This window comes from Bactrocera tryoni, chromosome 1, assembly GCF_016617805.1.
Source record: "Bactrocera tryoni isolate S06 chromosome 1, CSIRO_BtryS06_freeze2, whole genome shotgun sequence".
In the NCBI taxonomy this organism is placed as follows: Eukaryota; Metazoa; Arthropoda; class Insecta; order Diptera; family Tephritidae; genus Bactrocera; species Bactrocera tryoni.
Window position 1 is genome coordinate 2301868 of NC_052499.1, and position 21351 is coordinate 2323218.

Here is a 21351-nt window from a genome sequence, read left to right on the forward strand (position 1 = left end):
CTAATTCGATTTCCAAATTCATTCACTTTTCCTAAAAACGCGCCAGCAATTTGGCCAATTTTCGTACGGAATTCGAATATGCCAACTTCAGATTAATCTTTTCATACGAAAATGCAATGCGATTGAAGTTGAAATTTTTCATTGTCCGTTTCGAATACAACAAAAATAGGAAACATAAAATAAAGCATTAAGAATGTGAGTGATGGGAAGGCGAATGGAAAATGCTCGCACTGCTTGTATTGCATTTGTTTCGCTTTGCATTTCCATTTCGTTTGCAATTTATCAGATTGGTCAATGAGTTTGCGCATATATACACACACACATACATACTTATGCATACACATCTGCTTGTTGTGGCAAGTTTCTTGGCGTTTTTTTTTTGCTTTCAAATGTTATCAGCAATTGCTCCAAGGCAGCTATTCTCGCAGCTTGCCACTCGCCCATCCACGTTCAAACCGTTGCTTTACATTTCTCATTCTTTTGGCTACTTGCGATCGCTGCTTCCAGTTTTATCCGCAGCACATTGCATTCGATGGCTGATTGAATTGTTACATTACTCTACGTGTTTCGAGTGAAATACGAAAAGTGGTATTGTTTCACTTAGCAAACTCCGAGCACAATATTTCAGCTCTGCTTTTAACAGAAACCCAGGCGATTTGCACATTATAGAACTGCACCACGATTTATTTGCTATTTGTTGATAAAACTGAACAATAAAGTATTCGCGTATATATATTAGGGTGGGTCAAAATAAAGTGAACTTATAACGGCTTTATTTTCATTGCGTTAAAAAATTCATAAATTTTTTTCTTTTCTTTTTCTTTTTATATTTTTTTCTTTAATTCAATATAATCAAATTTTAACAGCTCATATCTTTTAAACAGTTAGTATTTCCTACATAATCCAACAAATGAAATGTTTTTTCAATTCATCCATTATCTTCTTACTTCTCAAATTAACCGATCCCCGTTTGTTTCCCCTCAAGGTCACTTTGCACTCAAAAGTTGACCATAAAAACTGCTTTGACACCACTGCAGCTGCGTTTTCCCTTAATAAATATATAATTTACATTATATACAGTTATGCTTGCATTTGAATCCCTTCCATCATTCCATCAATGTGCTAATAGATGCCTTCCAACTATTCTATCAATATTGTGACAGCTTTCAACTCGCCCCTGTTGCTAAATCTATAATACATACCGTTATAATCGTAGTTGGCTATTATGGCGGTAGTGAACTCCTTTTGTTTCGAAGCAAGCGGTTGTGGCTGTGGTTGCTGCGGCATTGAGTAATGACATGCAAACAATTCGCTTCGAATACATTTGATTGCCTTCATTAGCTAAGCAAATAAGTGTCACAGCGACATATTTACGTGTAAATAGATGATTGTGAAAGACAAAATGTATATTCGTATAGTGAATGTGAAAAAAGGTTAAGGAAAAATTAACGGTAGGTATGAGTATATGTTTCTGTGTACACTTCAAGAAGAAATTTGATGATTAATGGGAATATCTTATTACCAAAGTAAACTTCTATTAAATGCAGGGTAAATATCACAAAAGATTTTTGTAGTTAATTGAAGAGAAATTATAAATATCTGAGGCATTAAACTTTATAAAAAAACAGGAAATGTTTGGTTGCTGTGTACAAATATTTCACAAATTTCAATTTAAATTTGAATGACTGAGCAGTGAGATAGGACCATTATACTAGTTTTGGTTCAAAAGGGTGAACCTTACCCGTCGATGTACACATATTCCGAAAATTGTGTAAACTAATATCGGCAATACCGGTTTCATTAATTTTCCACCAAACGGCAATTGCAAAATGACTCCATCAACTGGTGCTATGAGCTGGTGTAGTAGTATACCAAATATTGGGTAGTCGAAAAAGTCTTTTCGTATTTCTAACCAAACTTCTACTTTTTTATATTTATAATGAACTTTAACGAACCAAATACTTACCATTTTGGCTAACATTTTGCCATTTTTCCTCTAGAGACAATATTCTATAGGTGTAAAACTTCTATAGTTTCTAGGCGAAAAACTGCGAAAAGTAATTTTCACAGGCTGCTCTTGAAGCCAACTTTACTCCATTACGGGAGTTCTGCATTGACCGCAGGAAATGATAGTCCGACGGTGCAAGATCAGGGCTATATGGTGAAAGCATCAAAACTTCCCAGCCAGCTCTTCCAGTTTTTACCGAGTTATCAAAGATATGTGTGGTCTAGGGCTGTCCTGATGGAAGCCGAAGCCCTTTCTGTTGATCAGTTCGAGGCGTTTTTTTTCGATAACTTGCTCAATCTCAATCAGCTGTTGACAGTAAAATGTAAAATCACTCGTTCGACCAGACTAGAGCAGCTCATAGTGGATGATACCTTTCCAATCCCAACAAACACTCAGCATAACCTTTCGATGCGTCAATCCTGGCTTTGCGACGATTTGTTGAGCTTCACCACGCTTGGACCATGATCTTTTTCGCACATTATTGTCGTATTTCATCCACTTTTCGAGCTTCTTTTTGTACCCTTAGTGATATCATGGGTGCTTATGTAACGGTCAATATTTTCCATAATTTCATCGACTTATTCAATTATTATTCAAATTTAGGTCGCCCAGAGTGAGGTGCATATTTCACATCGAAATTTTCAGAACGGAAGCGAACGAGCCATTATTGTGCTACACGAACTGATGCAGCAAAGTCTCCGCAAAATTGACAAATTTAATTAGTGGCTTTCGTGGCATTAAAAAAGGAAGTTTTTTTACGAAATTTCAAAATATAGCAAATTTCTTCATTATTTTCACTCAGTTTTGAACGCCTGTAACTTTTTTTAACTTCCCCGAATTTAATTTTGTTTTAGTTAAATGAAGCTTAAAATTTCACCCTTCCAATACTATATGGTATGGCATAATGTGATTGGTAGCACTAGAGACATACGACTGCAACGACATCTATTGACAAAATACGAAAAGACTTTTTCGACTACCCAATATATTGTTGATTGAGTGTTGGATATCAAGTGGTTGCAAACTTTTCCAAGTACACATTTCAAATCTAGCACTATTTATATATCTTGGATCCTAATATTTCGAGTATCGTTTTTAAATACACGAAATCGTATTACAATTACTCTTAATTCTAATTTGATACCATTTTAATTTCAAATGGATTTTTTCACTTTCATTATTAATGATACTAGAATTAAACGTAGCGCAGATAGCATCCGCAAGATGTGATATATTTCACTGGAATATCGTCAGACCTGGCCTATACCATTTTGAGCCATCGGATACCAAATATGAGAGCTTCAGTGTTGTTCACTTTATAACAAAAATATTGTTCAATTTACAAGGCATAATGAAAGTCTCCGATAATGATTTGGGTTTATGCGATAAATAGTGGTTTATTATTCTTTGCTCCCATGTATTTAATATTATGTTATTCGAACTTCCAGTTAACTTGGGTAGTTTCATTTATCTATATGACTTTTAGCTAATTGCGAGAGTAGCGAGAGTAAGCAAGACTCCGCTAGTCCTAATGTGCGCTATTTTATAGTGAAGTCTAGTTAATTTTTTATATGCATTAGTATATCTGCTTTTTTATAATCACTATTATTCATATTACGATTCATTAATATTTGCTTCTTTTTTCTTTTGCTGTTATACTGGCGGGTTTGAAGAATTTAGAAAATTTTCTTCGTAAAAACTGGAGAGTTATTTCTAAGATTTATTAAAATTAATTTATTTTTTTAATTACATTTTTTTATACAGTTGCAATAAGCTTGCCTTAAGCGTGTGTTTTAATTATACTCTTTTCGGGAATATGGGACAGTTTGAGAGCCACTGCCATACTAAATGCTTAATGAGGTGCATTAGAGAATAGTTCAGTTGAATTAGAGTGCATTTTCAAAACTATATATGTATGAACATATGCATATAGATATCAACACCATCAGTTTGTTTATCATGCAATAAAATATCTTCTAAAATAAATTATGCTCCTTGTCGTGCTTAATTACTGTAAAACACTGAATTTAACATCGCTGTATGCGTAAGTCAACATAGCAATGGCAGAAAATGGCCGACATTACAAAATGCAGACCCCATCATAAAAGCGTTTATACAAAATCAACTGTGCGACCGCAAGGAATATCGACAATGACAGCGAACAATGAATGTTAATGACAAACAAAAGTGATGACAACAAGCAATAACAACAAAGCACAACAAAAGCGAAGCACTTAAATGGCAGCAATGACAGCAAACTTTGCAACAACAAGATGATCATATTCACAGCAATAAAAGCAAATATAGACTATACATCATTACTGTGTGTGTGTGTGTGTGTGGGTGAATGGGAATGAATGGCTTCCGGTTGAGTGGCGTACAGTGCTGACAATGTAAATGATGATAATCGAAATTGATACGTCGTTGGTGGAGTAAATGTTGCACGCGCGTACGCTATACACAAGGCACACGAGCTTGTCACGCACTAATTGCGCGCCTAAAATGCTGCTATCATCTTTGATTTGCATCTACACTGGAAATCTTGTTTGCGACACGCCTGCGGACATTCGGACAGCCGCTTATTTTGCGGTAAATAATATTTAATTTGTTTTCCTTTATGATGGCAAACAAAAAGCTGATTACTAACAGCGGATAAGCAGCATAACAACGCCTTACATGGTGGTCGGTGGGGGGCATGTGGCTTGCAGTTGTGGCGCTGATAAGCATGTCAGTGTCACAGCAGTAAATTGTTAGTCCATTATAAGAATTTTCCATTAACGTTGGAAAACAATTTTCTACGTTTTATGAAACCAAAGAAATCACCGGCGACTCAACACTCGTCAAAGGCTCGACAGGCAGCACACGCTTGGGTATGTGTGTGTGTGAGTGCGTGTGTTTACATGCAAACATTATGACAGCAATTTTATTTATACATTACCGTTGACCTGCGGTATGTATCACGCTGCCAGCAGAAATGGCTTTGCGGCTCTGCTTCAGCGTCGAGGGAGCCTTTGTGGGCATACTAGTTACAGATAAACACAGCATGACAGGCGCAACGGCGCTGTCGCGAGCGGCAAAAGACAAATTTGTTTAACAAGCACTTACCTCGATTATATTTACTGATCAGTTCTAGTGTGTGCACGCAACAGCAGAGATAAAATAATGCACAAAGAAAAAACGTTGAAAACTATAACTACAATTTTAGCTGCGCCTGAATTTATGCTATGGCGAGGAGAGTGGTTGCGCAAACAAAGCACTTTCTTGCCTTAATGTTAACCCAGCGAGCATTTGCGTTTGGTAGATGTATTAATATTAGATAAAAGCGATATTTTTGCTGCTTAAAGCAGTTCGGGGCATAATCGCCACTAAATTATTGAATATCATTTTAGAGTTCACTTTTATTCGATTGTCTTATATTATTTATGCATCGTCGCATTCTGAATTGATTCTTTGTGTTTTTCGCCAAATTTTTAAACAAATTCGTGCCGCAACCACTGTGTTTGCCCGATTTAGCTCCGTGTGACTTCTGGCTATTCAGCAAACGACCGTTCAGGGAAAGACGTTTTGAGTCAATTGGAGTCATATGAATCGTTTTGAAGGCTATTCCGGAAATTGATTTCAACAACCCTTTCGAGGATTGGAAACAAGCAACATGGATTTTGAAGATTGCTATTTGCTGCTCAACGTAGTAAATATTAAACTATTAGTAATAAATAAAAAAAATTTAATTTATAACTTATATAAAAAAAATATAAAATTATAAAGTTTTAAAATTTGTTTTTTTTGAAAGGGTAAGAACTGGCCGCACTGCTTACCTTTTCATTTGTTCTTATTTCTTTACTACTCACTTGTCCTATCTTTTGCTTAGTGATTGTGCATTTCATCCACTCAGCTCTCTATTGACATTTACATTTGTTTGAGTTTGGCAGCAAAGTAAAAGTAAACTTAATATTGTACGCTTGTCATAGTAAAGTGTACTAAATTATCGTGATTGATATGGTATTTGTGATAAATGTAAGAAAAGTAATGTGTGCTCTGCTCATGTTTATTTCATACATTTTCTCATTTGCCGGGAAAAGAACTTTTCGTGCTTCGCAATAAGTCAACAGCATGTATAGTATGTATACTAGAGGGTTTTTCAATAAGTGCTAGATGATTTCTTTAATAAAAGCACAGTAATGTTTAAGGAATTTCAAGTGTTTTTTATTTAATGTAAAGTACAGTCGATGTAATTAGTTTGAATATAACGTCATTCTAATGGCACGAACGACTTATGTCATGAATGACATGTTCAATATTGACTTCTAAAGCTTGAAGGGAATCTGGTTTATTGCTATATACCAATGGCTTCAAATAACCCAGAGAAGCAGTCTAATGGTATTATTTCACATCCTCTTGGAGGCAATTCGATGTCACAATTTCTCGAAATAATCGAATCACCAAACTTTTCTCGCAATAATTCGGTTGCCGCAAGTGTTGCGTGGCACGCAGCCCCGTCTTATTAAAACCAGATGTGGTCAAGATCAATTTCTTCCAATTGCGACCATAAAAAGAAAGCGGCAAGCATCTTATTCCGTGGTTGTAAAGGGTATTCCAACAGAGCACTATAAAAGTAGAACGATAGGGACAGCAACAACGAAATATTTTTTATTTTGATATTTCTCTTCAGAAAGGTTGGCGATTTAATCATGGAAAGATATACCATCCAAAAACGAGTCGAAATTATTAAAATTTACTACAGAAATTCGGAGAGAGTCGCCTCAGCTTTAAGATTTATTTCTAAGTCCAAATAAATAAAATATTTAACATATTTCTTCATTTATTTTTCACATGTCTAACTAAATTGCAAATGTTCACATTCAACAAAAAGTTTACTGAAATAATCGTTTATAAAAAACAAATACCAAAAAATTTATAAATCGCTGCCAAACATTTGCAATTAAAACTTCCAACTAAAACCCTCAACTAAAAAGTCCTTATACCCGCCTCCTTAAAATATTGATCCCACAAGACGCACATCTCTTCCTCTGGCCATTTGACAAAGCTCAGTTCATCGCTAATATTAAGACAATAGTGGGTATCTGCTTTCAGTGGTTCCCAAACTAAACTGCTTAGTTTTTCACAATTGGGATCCGAATTGAGAGCAAACGCTGTAATCCAATCTATCATGCACTCAATCATCTTAAACTCCTTCGAGTTACGCTGCAGCTTGAATGAGTCTGGCATTAAGAACAGATAGGAAAGCTCATCTACATGGGACACGCCACGCACTTCACGGCCGCAATGCTTTATCCGATACAAGTTGAAGTAAGGTGAGTCAAAGTCGAAGCGATAGAAATAGGTAGGGGCTTTTGCATTAGGTATTCGTGTTTTGAGATAGCGGTATATTGGATGGTACATAAAATCATATGACGATAACTGTAACGGTTTGCATGAATGAACATGCTATATATTATAACACCTTTTGTTTATTCTTTAGTTGGAGTTTATAGAGAATTGTAAATAAATTTACATACTTACACGCATAACATCAAGCGATTGTTCAACATGTAGTTCCTTCGCACCTAAATGCAAGTGGATGAGCTTCCTTGCGAGTTGTTGTTGTTTGTGCACATCAGATTTCTCTCTGACTTCGTGTGAGAGCAAGTACTCAGGATGCTTTCTGAGAGTTTCATATAGTTCAGGTTGCTTGGTGAAATACTTGTAATGCATAAGAGACTCAAATGAGTTGCCACCTAACACGAGCGGTATACTGTGACACCAAGAATGCTTATTGGCATACATATCAAGTGGGTCCTTAGTTAGTATAGCGTCTGGCGCAGACTCACTTTCGAGCGTAAGAGAGAATACAAAAAAATGGCCTTGCTTCAGTTCTTCTGGCGTCCAAATTTGAAGATTGCAAAGGCGCTCTGCTGGCAATGCGCTGAGATAGGCAAGTATATCGTGGTTATTCTCTTTGCCCTTATATCCCAAGTGCTTGGCGAAGCGATATTCCAGTTGGGGAATGCGGCGTAAGTGCATTTGCATGCCGGACATTAGTATGACTTTGTGGAAGAGATTTTCACATTGGGGCAAGTACATGAGCAGCTGTGTTGCCTGGCTGCCCGAGCTGTGTCCGAACAGTGTTATATTATCGGAATCGCCGTTGAAGTACTGACAATTTTTCTTTATCCACTGCAATGCCATGACGATGTCTTTGAGGCCCGCATTGCCGGGCACTTGAAGTTCGGGTTCCGGAAAACTGAGAAAGCCTAAGTGGTTAGAGATGGGAAACTAGTTATCTTATTCGGTTCTTCTAAATGAAGTATTAAGTACTTTTTTAATTTAAAGGTTTCGAATTCTCACATAATTTGTCGCTTACCTAAAGCACCTAATCGAAATCCAATACTTATAAGTATTACATCTTTCATCATAAAGTAATCCGGTCCCCAACTATTCCGCGAGGCATCTCCGGTTGTAAAACGTCCACCAATCAAATAAGCTAAGACCGGTAAGGGCTTTGCAGAAAGTAACTAGGTTAATGAGACATTAAAATAAGTATTATTTTATTATATTTAAAATATTGCCAAGCTCACCTTTTTCGTAAATACATTTAAATACAAACAATCCTCAATGCCCTCAATCGCGCCATTGTAACGATTGCTTTGCATACATTTCGCCGGACATATGGTACAGTCCCGTACGCCAAGCCAAGGCTCGACAGGCTTTGGTGATTTGAAGCGTAATTTACCAAGTGGTGGCTTCGCATAAGGTATGCCATCGAAACTGTAATAGGTGTCACCGTAGATGCCTTCGCGCAGTTGACCTCTCACCTTACCACTTGCGGTGGACACTATTGGCTCCAGAATTCTAAAAAAATATGTTAATTACAATTTCATATTTCTTTCTACAGTTTGCTGGTATGTGATCTGTAAGAAATTACTCCCGGTCGTCGTGCGACTTACTGCGAATCCATAATGTCTGCAACTGTCTGCTGCGGTGTAATAACTGAAACGGCGGCTGCACCTGTGCCATTCTTTGCTTCTTCTGTACTCGATTTTTATATCTGTTTTGTGATATGTAAATTTAAATATATTTTATTTACACAACGTGGTATTGTTTGCACAAAATTGAATCTTCTCGCTTTTTATAAAATTATAAGCTATTTACTATATAAGCCATGCCGAAATCGCTATCTTGTTGTGGAGATTAAGAGGTAAAGTACTTGCTTTCACAATTTAAGAACAACATTTACCACCTTAAATTTTTAGACATAATATAAATGTTATCTTTTCTTGTTGAATCAAGCAGCGGCATCTATAATTATTTATAAAGCAGAGGACGCGGTCATCAAATTTGCAATTTCAAATTTATATGGATATCATCTATGCGAACAATCAGAAAATACCGAAGAAGCAATAAAATTAATTGACGTGCTCAAAAGAGCTCACTTATTGCAGTTATATTTACGATTTTGCGGTGGTAGAGATACAATGCATGGCATGGCATGGCATTTTAATACGTTATCGCTCGTATAAAGCTTGTTTGGATGCACCTTTGTGACCCTGATGGACTCCGAGCATGTTCAAGTAGTTGGACGAAGCCTCAGAATGTGCATTCCCCGAGTTTTTGCTTCCCTCGTATATCGATTTCAAAATATAATCGATACGCTGGGGAAGGAACTACAGGGTTTGACCGGAAAGTAAGTATCAAAATGCTTGCATTTTAACGGCCTTTTCAGGGAAGGAAACAAAAAAATCCGGTGGGGCCACATCAGGGCTGTTGGGCGACTGCGGAAGCGTTGGGTAGCTGGCTTTGTTTAGGTAGCTGTTCACAAAAAAGGCGGTGTGAGCCGGGGCGTTGATTTTCTTCTGCAGTGAATGTACTTCGTAGCGTGCGCGCACCTGCCGGATTCGGTAGAGGGCATTCCTAGCTAACGAACGAGCGGCTGATCAGTTGTCTCCCATCACCTGGAGAGTCAGGGCAAACAAGCCAGCCGAAAAAGCAGTGTTCGTTCGAGCAGAGGTACTTGATTAAATTCTGTGTGATACTCGTAAATCGGCGACAGAGACTTTTGATATGATCAAGTGATTTACCCAGATGTTGCTTTACCAAGAAGTGGTGTGTTTCGGTGACAGCGGGCCTTTTTGGAGGGCCGGGAAGAGATCGCTGTGACTCGTGTGCGCAAAGTTTTGAACTCAGACCGTCGACTAAGTATTCGTTTAATTGCCCAGATGTTGAATTTATAAAAATCTGTGGACATTGTGACGGAGCACTTAAACATGCGAAGGTGTGCGCGAAGATGGTCCCAAAAGTGCCCACTCACGACCAGAAATTGCGACGAGTGGAAGTGTGCCAAGAAAATTTGAATATATGTGAAAGTGACCAACAATTTTGAATAACGTGATCATAGCTGACGAGTCATGGATCTTTGAGTATGATCAATAATTCAATAATTTTTTTTTAAATCGACTCAGTCCTATTACTTTCTTTCTATTTTTTCTACCGCTAGAACTTTCGTTAGAACCCCTGAAAAACTTACCTTTGATGTTCTACAATTGCGGGAGAGAGTTGAACCCCTGAAACACCCTTTTGGCTACGCCCCTGTCAGTCATATAAATGTTTTTAAAAATTATTCAAAAATACCGACTGATCACATTTGAAAATATTCCCATTGAGTAGAAGTAAGAAAAATGTTGTACTTGAATGATTATATTTTTTGTCTTTCAGCGGACAGCAGCGGTTTCGTTCTCGTAATCGCACATCATGACAATGACTTATCGAATTCTTGTAAAACCATTCCAAAAACTATCGAAAACCAGCTAAGAGTATACCTCAAAGAAGAGAGTTAAATATAACTGAACAAGTTATGGTTCTGTGTACGCATTATCCAAACAAAACTTACCTCAACTCCAAGTAAATGTTTGCAAATTTCCACTTGTTAGACGAAGTATTATATTGGCTTCCAAATTTTGTACTTCAAATTGCAACATAAATTTTTAATATGCTCATTATTATCCACACCACTATCGTATTCAACAGTTCTGAGTACTGCAGACAAGCACAGAGCAGCACAGAGCGGCTTCAACGGCAGCCATCTAGCGGTGACCATCATTAAATAGAGTAACCAAAGTCTTCTGCAGCATCTGTACAGTGGAGTGCCTCAATTGTAAGTTGCTAACAAGAGGCTAAAGCGACGGGGCACTGCCTGCATTGATGCGGAAAGGTAAGCACTTAAGCTAGCAGCATCCTGCAGGTGTTCGTGCATGGCAAAAACTGCATTCGGTGAACAGGAACTTAGTCAATGCATGTTACAGGTCAGCTACTAATTCATTGCTGCTGCAATTTAACATGCCACAAGGCATGTTTCAACCGACGTGCGCACACACACACACACACACACACACACACTTAATATATATGGATAATGTACATATGTATACAGTATGATATATAGTATATAAGAGTATGCAGTTGGGTGCACCAAAATGAATTGCTTTAGACGATGAGTGTGCTTCAAATACAAGCAAGGTATTATTGAAGTACCTAAGAAGCACCACTGAAAGAGCTTTCTACATGCATATATACATATATACATACTTACATATATATACATATTATATATAAGAGTGCATACAATATGCTCGACATTAAACTTGCACAAGAGGAGTTGCACCAACTGCTGAATGAGTCTGTTGGTTTGTATGCACATATATACATAGTAGTGTGTATGTAAGCGTGAGTTTCCGGAGGGAAAGCATGCAGAATAATTTGTGAAGTATATTGGAAAAAAGTTAAATTGTTGAAAAATTACACTAGCTCATAAGGTTAGAGAAATTTCGCCTCACGTCCGGCGCATACATGCTTGCCGCCGAGTTCATTTGCAGCTGCCACTTGCCACTCGCCGCATCTGCTCTGGCTACCGCTTTGCTTGCACAAAATATTCAAAGAAGTCAATATTGATTTTATCAGCTCAACACTCAACTAATAAGCGCACACAAACATTTAACGAAACGTATCCATGCCCTGCCATCACTCGGATTTGTGGCAATCGTCACGAATTAAATGAACTTGAAGAGATAAGAAAATCCGTAAACGGACGGAAGTTAAATACTAAGTAATCTTGTGCAAGCAACATGAAACGAATAATCATGATCGTCAGTACAGAGACAAATTTTCGTATTTGCACTGAAATATGTTGAATAAATATTGGAAAATTAGCAGAATATAAAGTGCTAATAATGCGCTGCAGAAATCTTGAGTGGTCACTGGGAGAGAGCAAAGGGTGGAAAACTAAAGCGAAACACTCATAGCATATTTTCAATAAGGAAGACACTTTTTAGCAGTGTAATATCAGCAATATCAAGTGGTAAATTGCAGACTTTACATTTTGGTGGTGGCTGAGAAATAAAAAAAAAACTGTCTCGTCTTTTTCCATTGCCAAGCTAATGGGTAACCCGCAAAGTACCGGCGTCAGAAAAATGTGTTAAGTTGTTGTATACCTAAATAGGTTATGAGACTCACGGAGCCTTCGTTGAATTGTACTTAACAGGTCAATTGGAAAATCTCCGGCCTACCATAGGAAAACACATTTGTTTTTACGAAATTCGATTTTTTTATACAACATAGTTCCCTTCAAGGGTGAAAGACTTATAATGACGACCTTCCAACGTTTTGATATTATTTTTGTAGTACGATTTGTCTTTTACCTTAAAATAGGACTCAGTTTCGGCGATCTTCTTTTGGTTAGACGAAAATTACTTCCCAGCAAGAATTCTTTTAAGATCTGAGAATAGAAAAGAGTCGCTGACGGTCAGATCTGGAAAATACGATGGATGCGGAAGCAATTTAAAAATTTTTCGACATCGCTTTCACTGAATTGTGGCACTGTGTATTGTCTTGGTGAAAAAGCACTTTTTTCTTCAAATGCGTCCATTTTTCGGCGATTTCGTCCCTCAAGCGATTCAATAACGCTGTTTGGTAGTCGCTTTTGATTCTCCTTTTTTTCATGGTGGTCAATAAAAATTATTCCATGCACATCTTCAATTACAGACGCCATAACCTGCTGCTTTTCCACGCTTTGGAGCGAGTTTATTGCCAGCAGCACACTTCGAATGACTGTCGATTGTATTTCGGAGTGAAATGATATAGGTATGTTTCATGCATTGTCACATATCGACGCAAAAAACTCGGGTTTATTGCGCTTAAACATCTCCAATCAATGCTCCGAATCATCAACTTGTCGTCTTTTTCGGTCAAAAGTGAGCTCGTGCTGCACCCACTTTGCACAGAGCCTTCTCATACCCAATTATTCGTGAATGATATAATATCCAAATTCAGTTGATATCTCTATAGTGCCTGGTATCGTGAACAATTACACGGTCTTCCAAAATTATTTTGTGGACTTTTTTGATGTTTTCGTCAGTACAAGTACAATACAGTACAATACAATACAAGAATCTTGATCAGCCAGTTGGAATGGAAGCTTTATGCTATATTGATACGATCAGAACAATTTCTTCGGAGAATGCATTATTGCTTTATAAAATAAACCATGCCAAATTTCGTGAAGATATCTTGTCAAATGAAAAACTTTTCCACGCAAGCACTTGATTCCGACCGTTTCATTTGAACGACAACTATATGCTATAGTAGTCCGATATCGAGCATTCCAAAAAATGCGCAGCTTCTAGATTAGTCAAGATGTGTATAAAATTTCAGACCGATAACTCGAAAGCTGCAGGATTATTTCGTATATACAATGTAAGGACGAGAAAAACCCACAGCAATCCACTTCATAAGCAGCATTGTATACTCACATAGTTGCTTGTGGAATTGCGAATGCATAGAGGATTCCAATTTGGGGTAAAATCCGATAAGATCATGAGTAAGAGCAGAAAGTTTTGTGTATTTGTATGTGTATGCCACAAGCTTAACTTCTACGGGTAGCAAAGTATACGTGCTTGCCAACACTTCTAATAAATTGGAATATTTTCGCAGCTTTACACATATACATACAGACATAAATTACATGTGTGGCAAACAAATAAACAAGAAATCTCAGGTGGCAATGACAATGTTGACATAGTTCCAGCAAGGTGTGCACTGTCACGCTGTGCCTCCTTCAAGTGCCAGTGTGCATACCAACAAAAAACATACAAACAAACATGGAGCACATACATAGCTATGATAATTAAAATTGATTAGAAAAGTTTAAATAACCAAAGCGACGGAGCAGTGGAGCCTGGCATGCTTCTTAGCCAAAGTGGTAAACTAAAAAATGCCAGGAAGCTACTTTAGGAGACAAATAAGCAGCACGCGGCGACTACCCGCTGTGGCCAAAGTTCCGCATGTAGCTTAGAATGTGGCATGCAGACCTTCAAGTTCTGGCACATATACTTATAAGTACATACATACATACATTGTAAAGCATTGGAAGTTTTCAGTTTATGCCAAAGATGTTTGTAACTCAGTCGGCGCACTTCGCAATTTCGACAATGCGTCTCACATTATTGTGCGAGGAAGATTCTTCGTTTGCTTGGCTCTCTGCGTGCAACAGCTGACTTGACAATGATGTAGTAATATTGGCCAAAGGTAACTTTCGAACAAATATGCATCCAGTGCGGGTGTATGTTTGGAATATATATGTGAATATGTAAAACGAAAAGGTATTATATGAGGACTTGTGTGGTGTAATTTAAATAAAACAACAATAAACACATAATTTTGTGCAAATTAAAGCTCTTTGGGGTAATTATTCAAGACTCATGGCTCATGAACTTTTAAAGTAGAAAAATTATACACAGAAATAATTGAAAATATAATCTGTAATTATTTGTTTTGACATCTTACAGCCGCATTGTTTTAGTGGAAATTTCTCAAAACCAAAGGAGTGAAGAAAGTAATGCAGTTTAAAGATTAAGACTTTCTAAGCAGCTTGTCAGCAATTATTATGAAGTTTGAAAGAAATTAGCTGCATCTTTCAGCTTGAACAACTGAATCTATTAATTTTATATTAGACAAAACTCCAATCGGACCGTAGTGCTAACCGCTACAGCTTGCCGGTCACGGTTAACCGATGTTAACATCGTCTTAACAATAAAATCAGCGACAACTGAACATACGGGCAGGTCTAATACAATTTGTACGCGAAATGAAGTATGCTTTAAGGCACAGGGTAACCGCACAAAGACCTAAGATCACTAGTTGACAGTTTTTTAAAACGCGGTCAACAATTTTGTTAACGTCGTAGCGATTTAGTTAGGCGATATAGCTGCTATAATTTCAGGTGAGTATAAACTCCAAACTAGACACAGAGATAGGATACCACTTGAACATCACATACCCAACAGGTTTTGGCTAAAGCGATCATAGTATTTTGAGCGATGTTTATGAAGTCACTGCCAGTAGCAGACGAAGAGCTTGCATCAACTATCATGAACAGTTGAAGACCTGAAACACTTTTTAGTCAAGCTTAACATAAGTCATGTCATTTCTTTCACGTTTACTGCCATAACATTGATCCTCTGTGGTTGAACTCCATCACAACAACTCTCTTGGTGAATATGCCATTTTTTAAATCAGTAATAACAGTTAATTTTCCCTAAAGGAGCCACTACAACAATACATTGACTGTCGTCAGATTAAAGAAAACGTAGATATTTATACTTTCGTTATCGACTAAAAACATCTTCATAAAAAAGGTATTGATGTAGAGTGAAAACCATTGAAATTTCGATACCATATTATACATATATTTTCGAGAGGAGAGTATGTGAACATATTCGTGTGTAAGCAAGTTTGACTCAAGTAAAATAAAATAATTCATGCTGTTTACCCTTTGGTTGTTATGCTATTCACCTCCCAAGAGGCAATTGATGGATTTCAATGCGTAATGCCCTTTCCATATCTGGTTACCGTTCATCCATGCTCCACTTTCTGCAACGTGATTTGGCAATTTTCTACAGACTCCCTTGATAGACTACATATGTCTGCTGATGCATGTGTACATATGTATGAGCGCAAAAGTTTGTTTTCTTGTTGTTGCATTAAGATGTCGGAAATAAATTGTAAGGTTTTCACCCGCGTCTACCTGGCTATGTGAATGATATTGATATTGATGGCCGCAAACGAAGGATCGCGATTGAAATCATATGTCATGTAACTTGAGTGTGAGTGATGAAGTTGTTGCCATGGTTTGTATTGGTAATTTACCGTAAGGTGAATTGAATGTTATCTCAATTATATAACAATGTTGAGAAAATTTAAGAACAATTATTGCAAATATAATAATCCCTTTTTCAATTTTTAAATAAAGTATATGTTTGGGCTTTGAAATATATTCCAGAATAACCACCAACACTCTCAGCTACTTGCCGTGGATCCATACAAATATTTGCACGTGGATTTTGGCTTAAGGGGCTATACCAGTGTGACACTTTCAAAAAAAATTTTTTTTGCCTTTTCCATAGTTTATATATTCAAAAATATCCTGTGAAATCGGCGAGGTTGTATCTTAAATAGTTTTTGAATGGTAGCGTTCTAAAGAGCGACCGCTCAGAGGTGCAAACATACATAAGTGAAACTTTAAACGCGTTTTTCTCGAAACGACATTTTTCAAAATTGCTGACATTATAACTCAACGAGAAATTGACCGATGGCCTTCAAATTAAAACTGGATATATAGTTGAATACATTTGCTATACAATGGACTACGATCTTTTTGATTGGTTGAAAATTGTCAATTTGGCATTAAAAAACGACCATTTTTTTCGTAAAAAAACGATTTTATTTTTCAAAATTACGCCATTTTCTTAATTTTTGATATTTTCCAAAGATCGTAGTTCATTGTATAGAAAATATATTTAAGTTTAATAAACATTTTGAATTTTTTGTTTCAGCTACTCAATCGACCGGAATCATGCCAGCAGTTGAGGCACTTTTTTTCGGCACTTCCGCAGACAGCACATAACTCCGTTATTTTTCAATATTTTTGAAAAAAAAATTTTTTTTTAATATAGCTAAAAATATACTTTATTATGTCCATAGAATTTCGAAACATTCAATCTAGTACTTTCTTTTAAAAAAATTCACGAAAATCGCCTAATTTTTCATGCGTCATACTGGTATAGCCCCTTAAGACATATTTGTTTAAGAGAGGCTTAGCAGTTTGGAGATGCTATAGCCAGAATGTCAGAAATTAGATTTCTAGCACCAAAGAACTTTCCAAAAACTCTTCAAAGTCATCGGAATTTACTTAATGCTTACGTCTTCTACTTGTTCATTTGTCATTTGGAACAGAGTTAAACAGTTCATCTCTTCTTAAGGTATAAAAGCCTTACAATTTAGGTTCCAGTGATAAACATTTGAAATAGGCTGAATTGCTTCTTATTGCATTGTCATTGTTATTATTATGTTTATTTTTATTGCCTTTATTACGTAACGTAATACTCTTTATCTGGCGTTCCTACAAGACATTTGTTATTGTTGACACTTTGGCAATTTTCATTTCTGTTTTTACTTCAGCTTATATACACACATACATACACATAGGTGCATACGTTATCATTTCTACTCACGAAGTTTGTGTTTGGCATACAAATTGAAAAATTTCACTTGCTCTGTAGTGGAGGCCGCAGACGAAATATAAGTATCAAATCAGCAAAAGTGAGAAGATTGAAAACGACTAAATTCATCAATTGAAAGGATGAAAGTACATTTGGAAAAGCAGAGCAGGCACTAAACTCCTCTATGTTAGCAGTTATCCACATACCTCTTGCGACGGGCAATGATTAAATTGGCTGGCAACAAAGTTTAGAATAGATAAACCCATAAAAAACATTGAAATTTCACAAAACAAACGCAATTTTAATGCTTGCCATTTTGGTTACTTTTCTCTTCTATTAACCAATAGTGGTCAGCCGTTCGAAACAGTGTCTAAAAGTAAATATGTAGTTCAAGAGGTGGCTGAAATCCGTACATTCCAAAAACAACATATTTTAAGCGAGTTAAAATTTTCATTCAATATTTATGAAGTTGAAAGAATGCCCAACTTGTATCAAGTTGCCTTGAAAGTAGCTTCACAGCACCGTTGACATTCTGGTTATGCACTTCCTGTATTTTGTATACTGCTTGTTGCTGACTCGAGGGATTTCAGTTGTTTTGTCGTCAAATATTTCGCCCATATTTTTGAAGGGAATGTTTTTAAATAATGTCGCCGAACAGCGACTTAGTACATATCGTTGCTTTGTGCATGTTTTCTCTTAAGGTGTTCAGGTGTTCTTTTGTCGCTCGCCTAAAAGAGAACAATAGTGATGTAAAATAGAAAATTTCACAGCTTTTGTCTGCCTTCCGCATAGAGTAGTAATAACTGTAACGTTTACCGCCCACTTTAACATATGTATAGTCACACATTGCTGCAACTGCTATTGTTGTACCAAATATGTTGCTGTCAAACTATTGCATGAAGCATTACAGTACCACTGCGTTCTGACATTGACTGGCATTTAGGTAAACTGCTAGTGTCACTTGCGCATTTGGAAATTGAGAAAATGTTTTTGACTAGAGTGTCAGTGATTCCGCTGCGAAATAGCTGTCAAAGCTAATACAGCTTTGGCTTATTTGGTGAAGAGCTGAAGCTTCGATATATCACACAAAGCAGTCCACACACACCAATTAATTGATACGTGTAGGTATTGGGTAGTCTAAAAAGTCTGTTCGTATTTTGTCTATGTAGCTGCAGTAGTATATATCCAGTGCTACCAATCTCATAGTGTCGCACCATATAGTGTTGGAAGTGAGTTTTTAAGCTTCATTTAACAAAAAAAAAAATTAAATTCGGTTAAGTTGAAAAAAATTTACAGCTGTTCAAAAATGATTGAAAATAAATATGATGAAGTCTGATTAGAAACACGAAAATACTATACTACACCACCCTTTATGTGCTACTATTTTTTTGTATAATGCATGCATTAAGGTACATAGTATATTGAAGTGTATCAATGCTTAGAAATCATACAAAAAAACCAGTAAAAAAATTGATAAACATTTGACATCAATTTTAATTTTATATAAAATTAATTACTTTAATTAAATTATTTTAATTAGCTTCAACAAGTAACTTTATCGTTTTTTAGCTACTAATTGCTTTTTATTTGGACAGCAATTAACTATTTTATGGACTTGAAAGCGGATAGCTACCGATAAGCTATTAGAGTGATGCATTCAATGTTTGACACGAGCGGCAACATCGAAGTGGGACCACATGCGCGTTGATGTATGTTTGACCAAATTGACCTTGATTTTTTTAGTTGCACAATTAACGAGCTTTCAATTCAAACCTTTTTTTGACGTGTTTTTTGCGGTTTGTTTAGTAAAGTCTGTTGTTATAACGGTTGTTGTTTTAAATGTAACTAATATAACTCAATCTATTCTAAAGCACTCAAAATGTTTTTGAAACTTGTTTATTTAATTTAAATTCTGCTGCAAACACTTTATACCTGTGGCTATTATTTTTGCTTACTCTTCATCTTTCGCAATCTATTCTTTTTTTTTTTTTTTTGGTAAAGAAATTCTTTTTAGAAAGTTCGTTTATTTTAACTGCCGTATAATTTATGGATTCCATTTGCACGTTTTGTCTTCGTATTAAGCTAATACTGGCGTGTTGTGTAATAATGAAAATGGCAAAAAACATAGAATGTTGAAAGCTGAAGGCTGGGAATATCCGCGTCTATTCAAAAGGCAGAATAAGTAATTTTGGAATTATTCCAGTGTCAATTTTATGATCACGAATTTGGAACTCAGATTAAAATTGTACGTGAATATTGACTATTGGTATAAAAAATTAAGATGAGAAACTTGCCTTAAGCTAAACATAAGAATTAACGTTCGTAATGGTAACAGAAGACGAAAAGTGGGTCAAATACGACAATAATGTGCGAAAAAGATCATAGTCCAAGCGTGGTGAAGCTCAACAAATGGTCACAAAGCCATGATTGACCGCTCGAAAGATTATGCTGAGTGTTTGGTTGGATTGGAAAGGAATCATTCTTTATGAGCTGCTCCGGCCTGGTCGAACGATTGATTCTACATTTTACTGTCAACAACTGATGAGATTGAAGCTAGAAATTGAAAAAAAAAACAACCAGAAGTCATCAACAGAAAGGAATTCGTCTTCCATCAGAACAACGCTAGACTACACACACTTTTGGAGACTCAGAAAAAACTGGGAGAGCTTCAAGAGAAGCCTGTGAAAATTACTTGTCGCAGTTTTTCGCCAAGAAATCAGAAAAGTTTTACAATGATGGAGTAATGTCTCTGGCCTAAAAATGGCAAAAAGTGGTCGACCAAAATGGCATATATCTGGTTCATTAAAGTTCATTATAAATAAAAAAAAAAAATTAGTTGAAGTTTGATTAGAAATAGGATTAGACTTTTTCGACTACCCAATATTTTCATTTATGTAACTCACTGAATTATTTCACAAAAATTATGAACTTATTAGTAGGAGAGATCTTGCTTTGAAGTTACGAGGGAGTCTGTAATTCTGCAGCAGAATAAGGTTTTGGCTGTTTGCATTTTATTATATTCAAATTATATTAACAAACATATTATTTTGCGATTAAACCAAAATAATAAAATAAAACAAATGTTATTATGTTGAATTATTATCGAACAAAACAATCAAGTTTGTGCACAGCAAGTACAGGTTTCAGAAAATATTATACATTTATTTTTTAGAGGTAAAGCTATTAGCACCTGCCGTCACGAAAAATAAATGTTAATTCGAAAAATTTTGCTCGACATTTTCGTGTTTCCGATAGGACTAGTTTGACTGGGACTTGGTAACACGTTTCAGTTTCATCACCGGAACTCTGACGCACCTTACGGAAATGCTGTTTCTGGAAATTATAATGAAATGCAAAGTAAATTTAACACGTTATTAAGTACAATAAAAATGCAAAATAACAAATGAATACAAATTAAGTTGAGCTTTTCTCAAGACCGGAAACTAATTAAGTGTGAAGAAAGTTTCATTTCGTTGCGCTGGTGAATAAGTGTTTATAAATATGCATTAATAAAATAAAAAGGTCTGCCTTAATTCAATTAGTAAAGTGAATTTTCTCACGAAATTTTTTAAATATTAAATTGTGCCTAGAAAAGGATCCTGTTATAAACTCGCTTCAACCAAAGCTCCAGTTTGGAGTTCTTCTCTAGGGTCTTTTAAATGCCTGTACAACTTTGTGAAATAAAGATTTGCTTTTCTTTTTGTCAAAAAAGATGTGGTAGTGAATATTTTAGAGAGGGAGAGGAAGGATCTTGCTGTGCATTTTTTCCTCATTTGTTCTCTCGGACGATATTAGAAT

The 21351-nt window shown here is 36.2% G+C and overlaps 1 protein-coding gene across 1 annotated transcript; it reads right to left on the bottom strand.

Annotated features, from left to right (window-relative positions):
* Positions 1-6871: 6871 nt before the first annotated feature.
* LOC120781238 (esterase B1-like) lies at positions 6872-10984 on the bottom strand. Its single transcript, XM_040113381.1, has 7 exons — positions 10893-10984; positions 10530-10821; positions 8953-9053; positions 8584-8857; positions 8370-8520; positions 7529-8259; positions 6872-7426 (listed from the first exon to the last, which is right to left on the bottom strand). Exons 3-7 carry the CDS (start codon positions 8961-8963, stop codon positions 6974-6976), a joined length of 1620 nt encoding a protein of 539 aa, XP_039969315.1. The 5' UTR covers positions 8964-9053; positions 10530-10821; positions 10893-10984; the 3' UTR covers positions 6872-6973.
* Positions 10985-21351: the final 10367 nt, after the last annotated feature.

Bases quoted from the DNA above. Each gene is read 5' to 3' on its own strand.
- LOC120781238 (XM_040113381.1), bottom strand. The intron at 8,521-8,583 runs GTGAGCTTGGCA...TCATTAACCTAG, and splicing joins TAAATGTATTTACGAAAAAG to TTACTTTCTGCAAAGCCCTT. The intron at 7,427-7,528 runs GTAAGTATGTAA...AAACCGTTACAG, and splicing joins AATCGCTTGATGTTATGCGT to TTATCGTCATATGATTTTAT.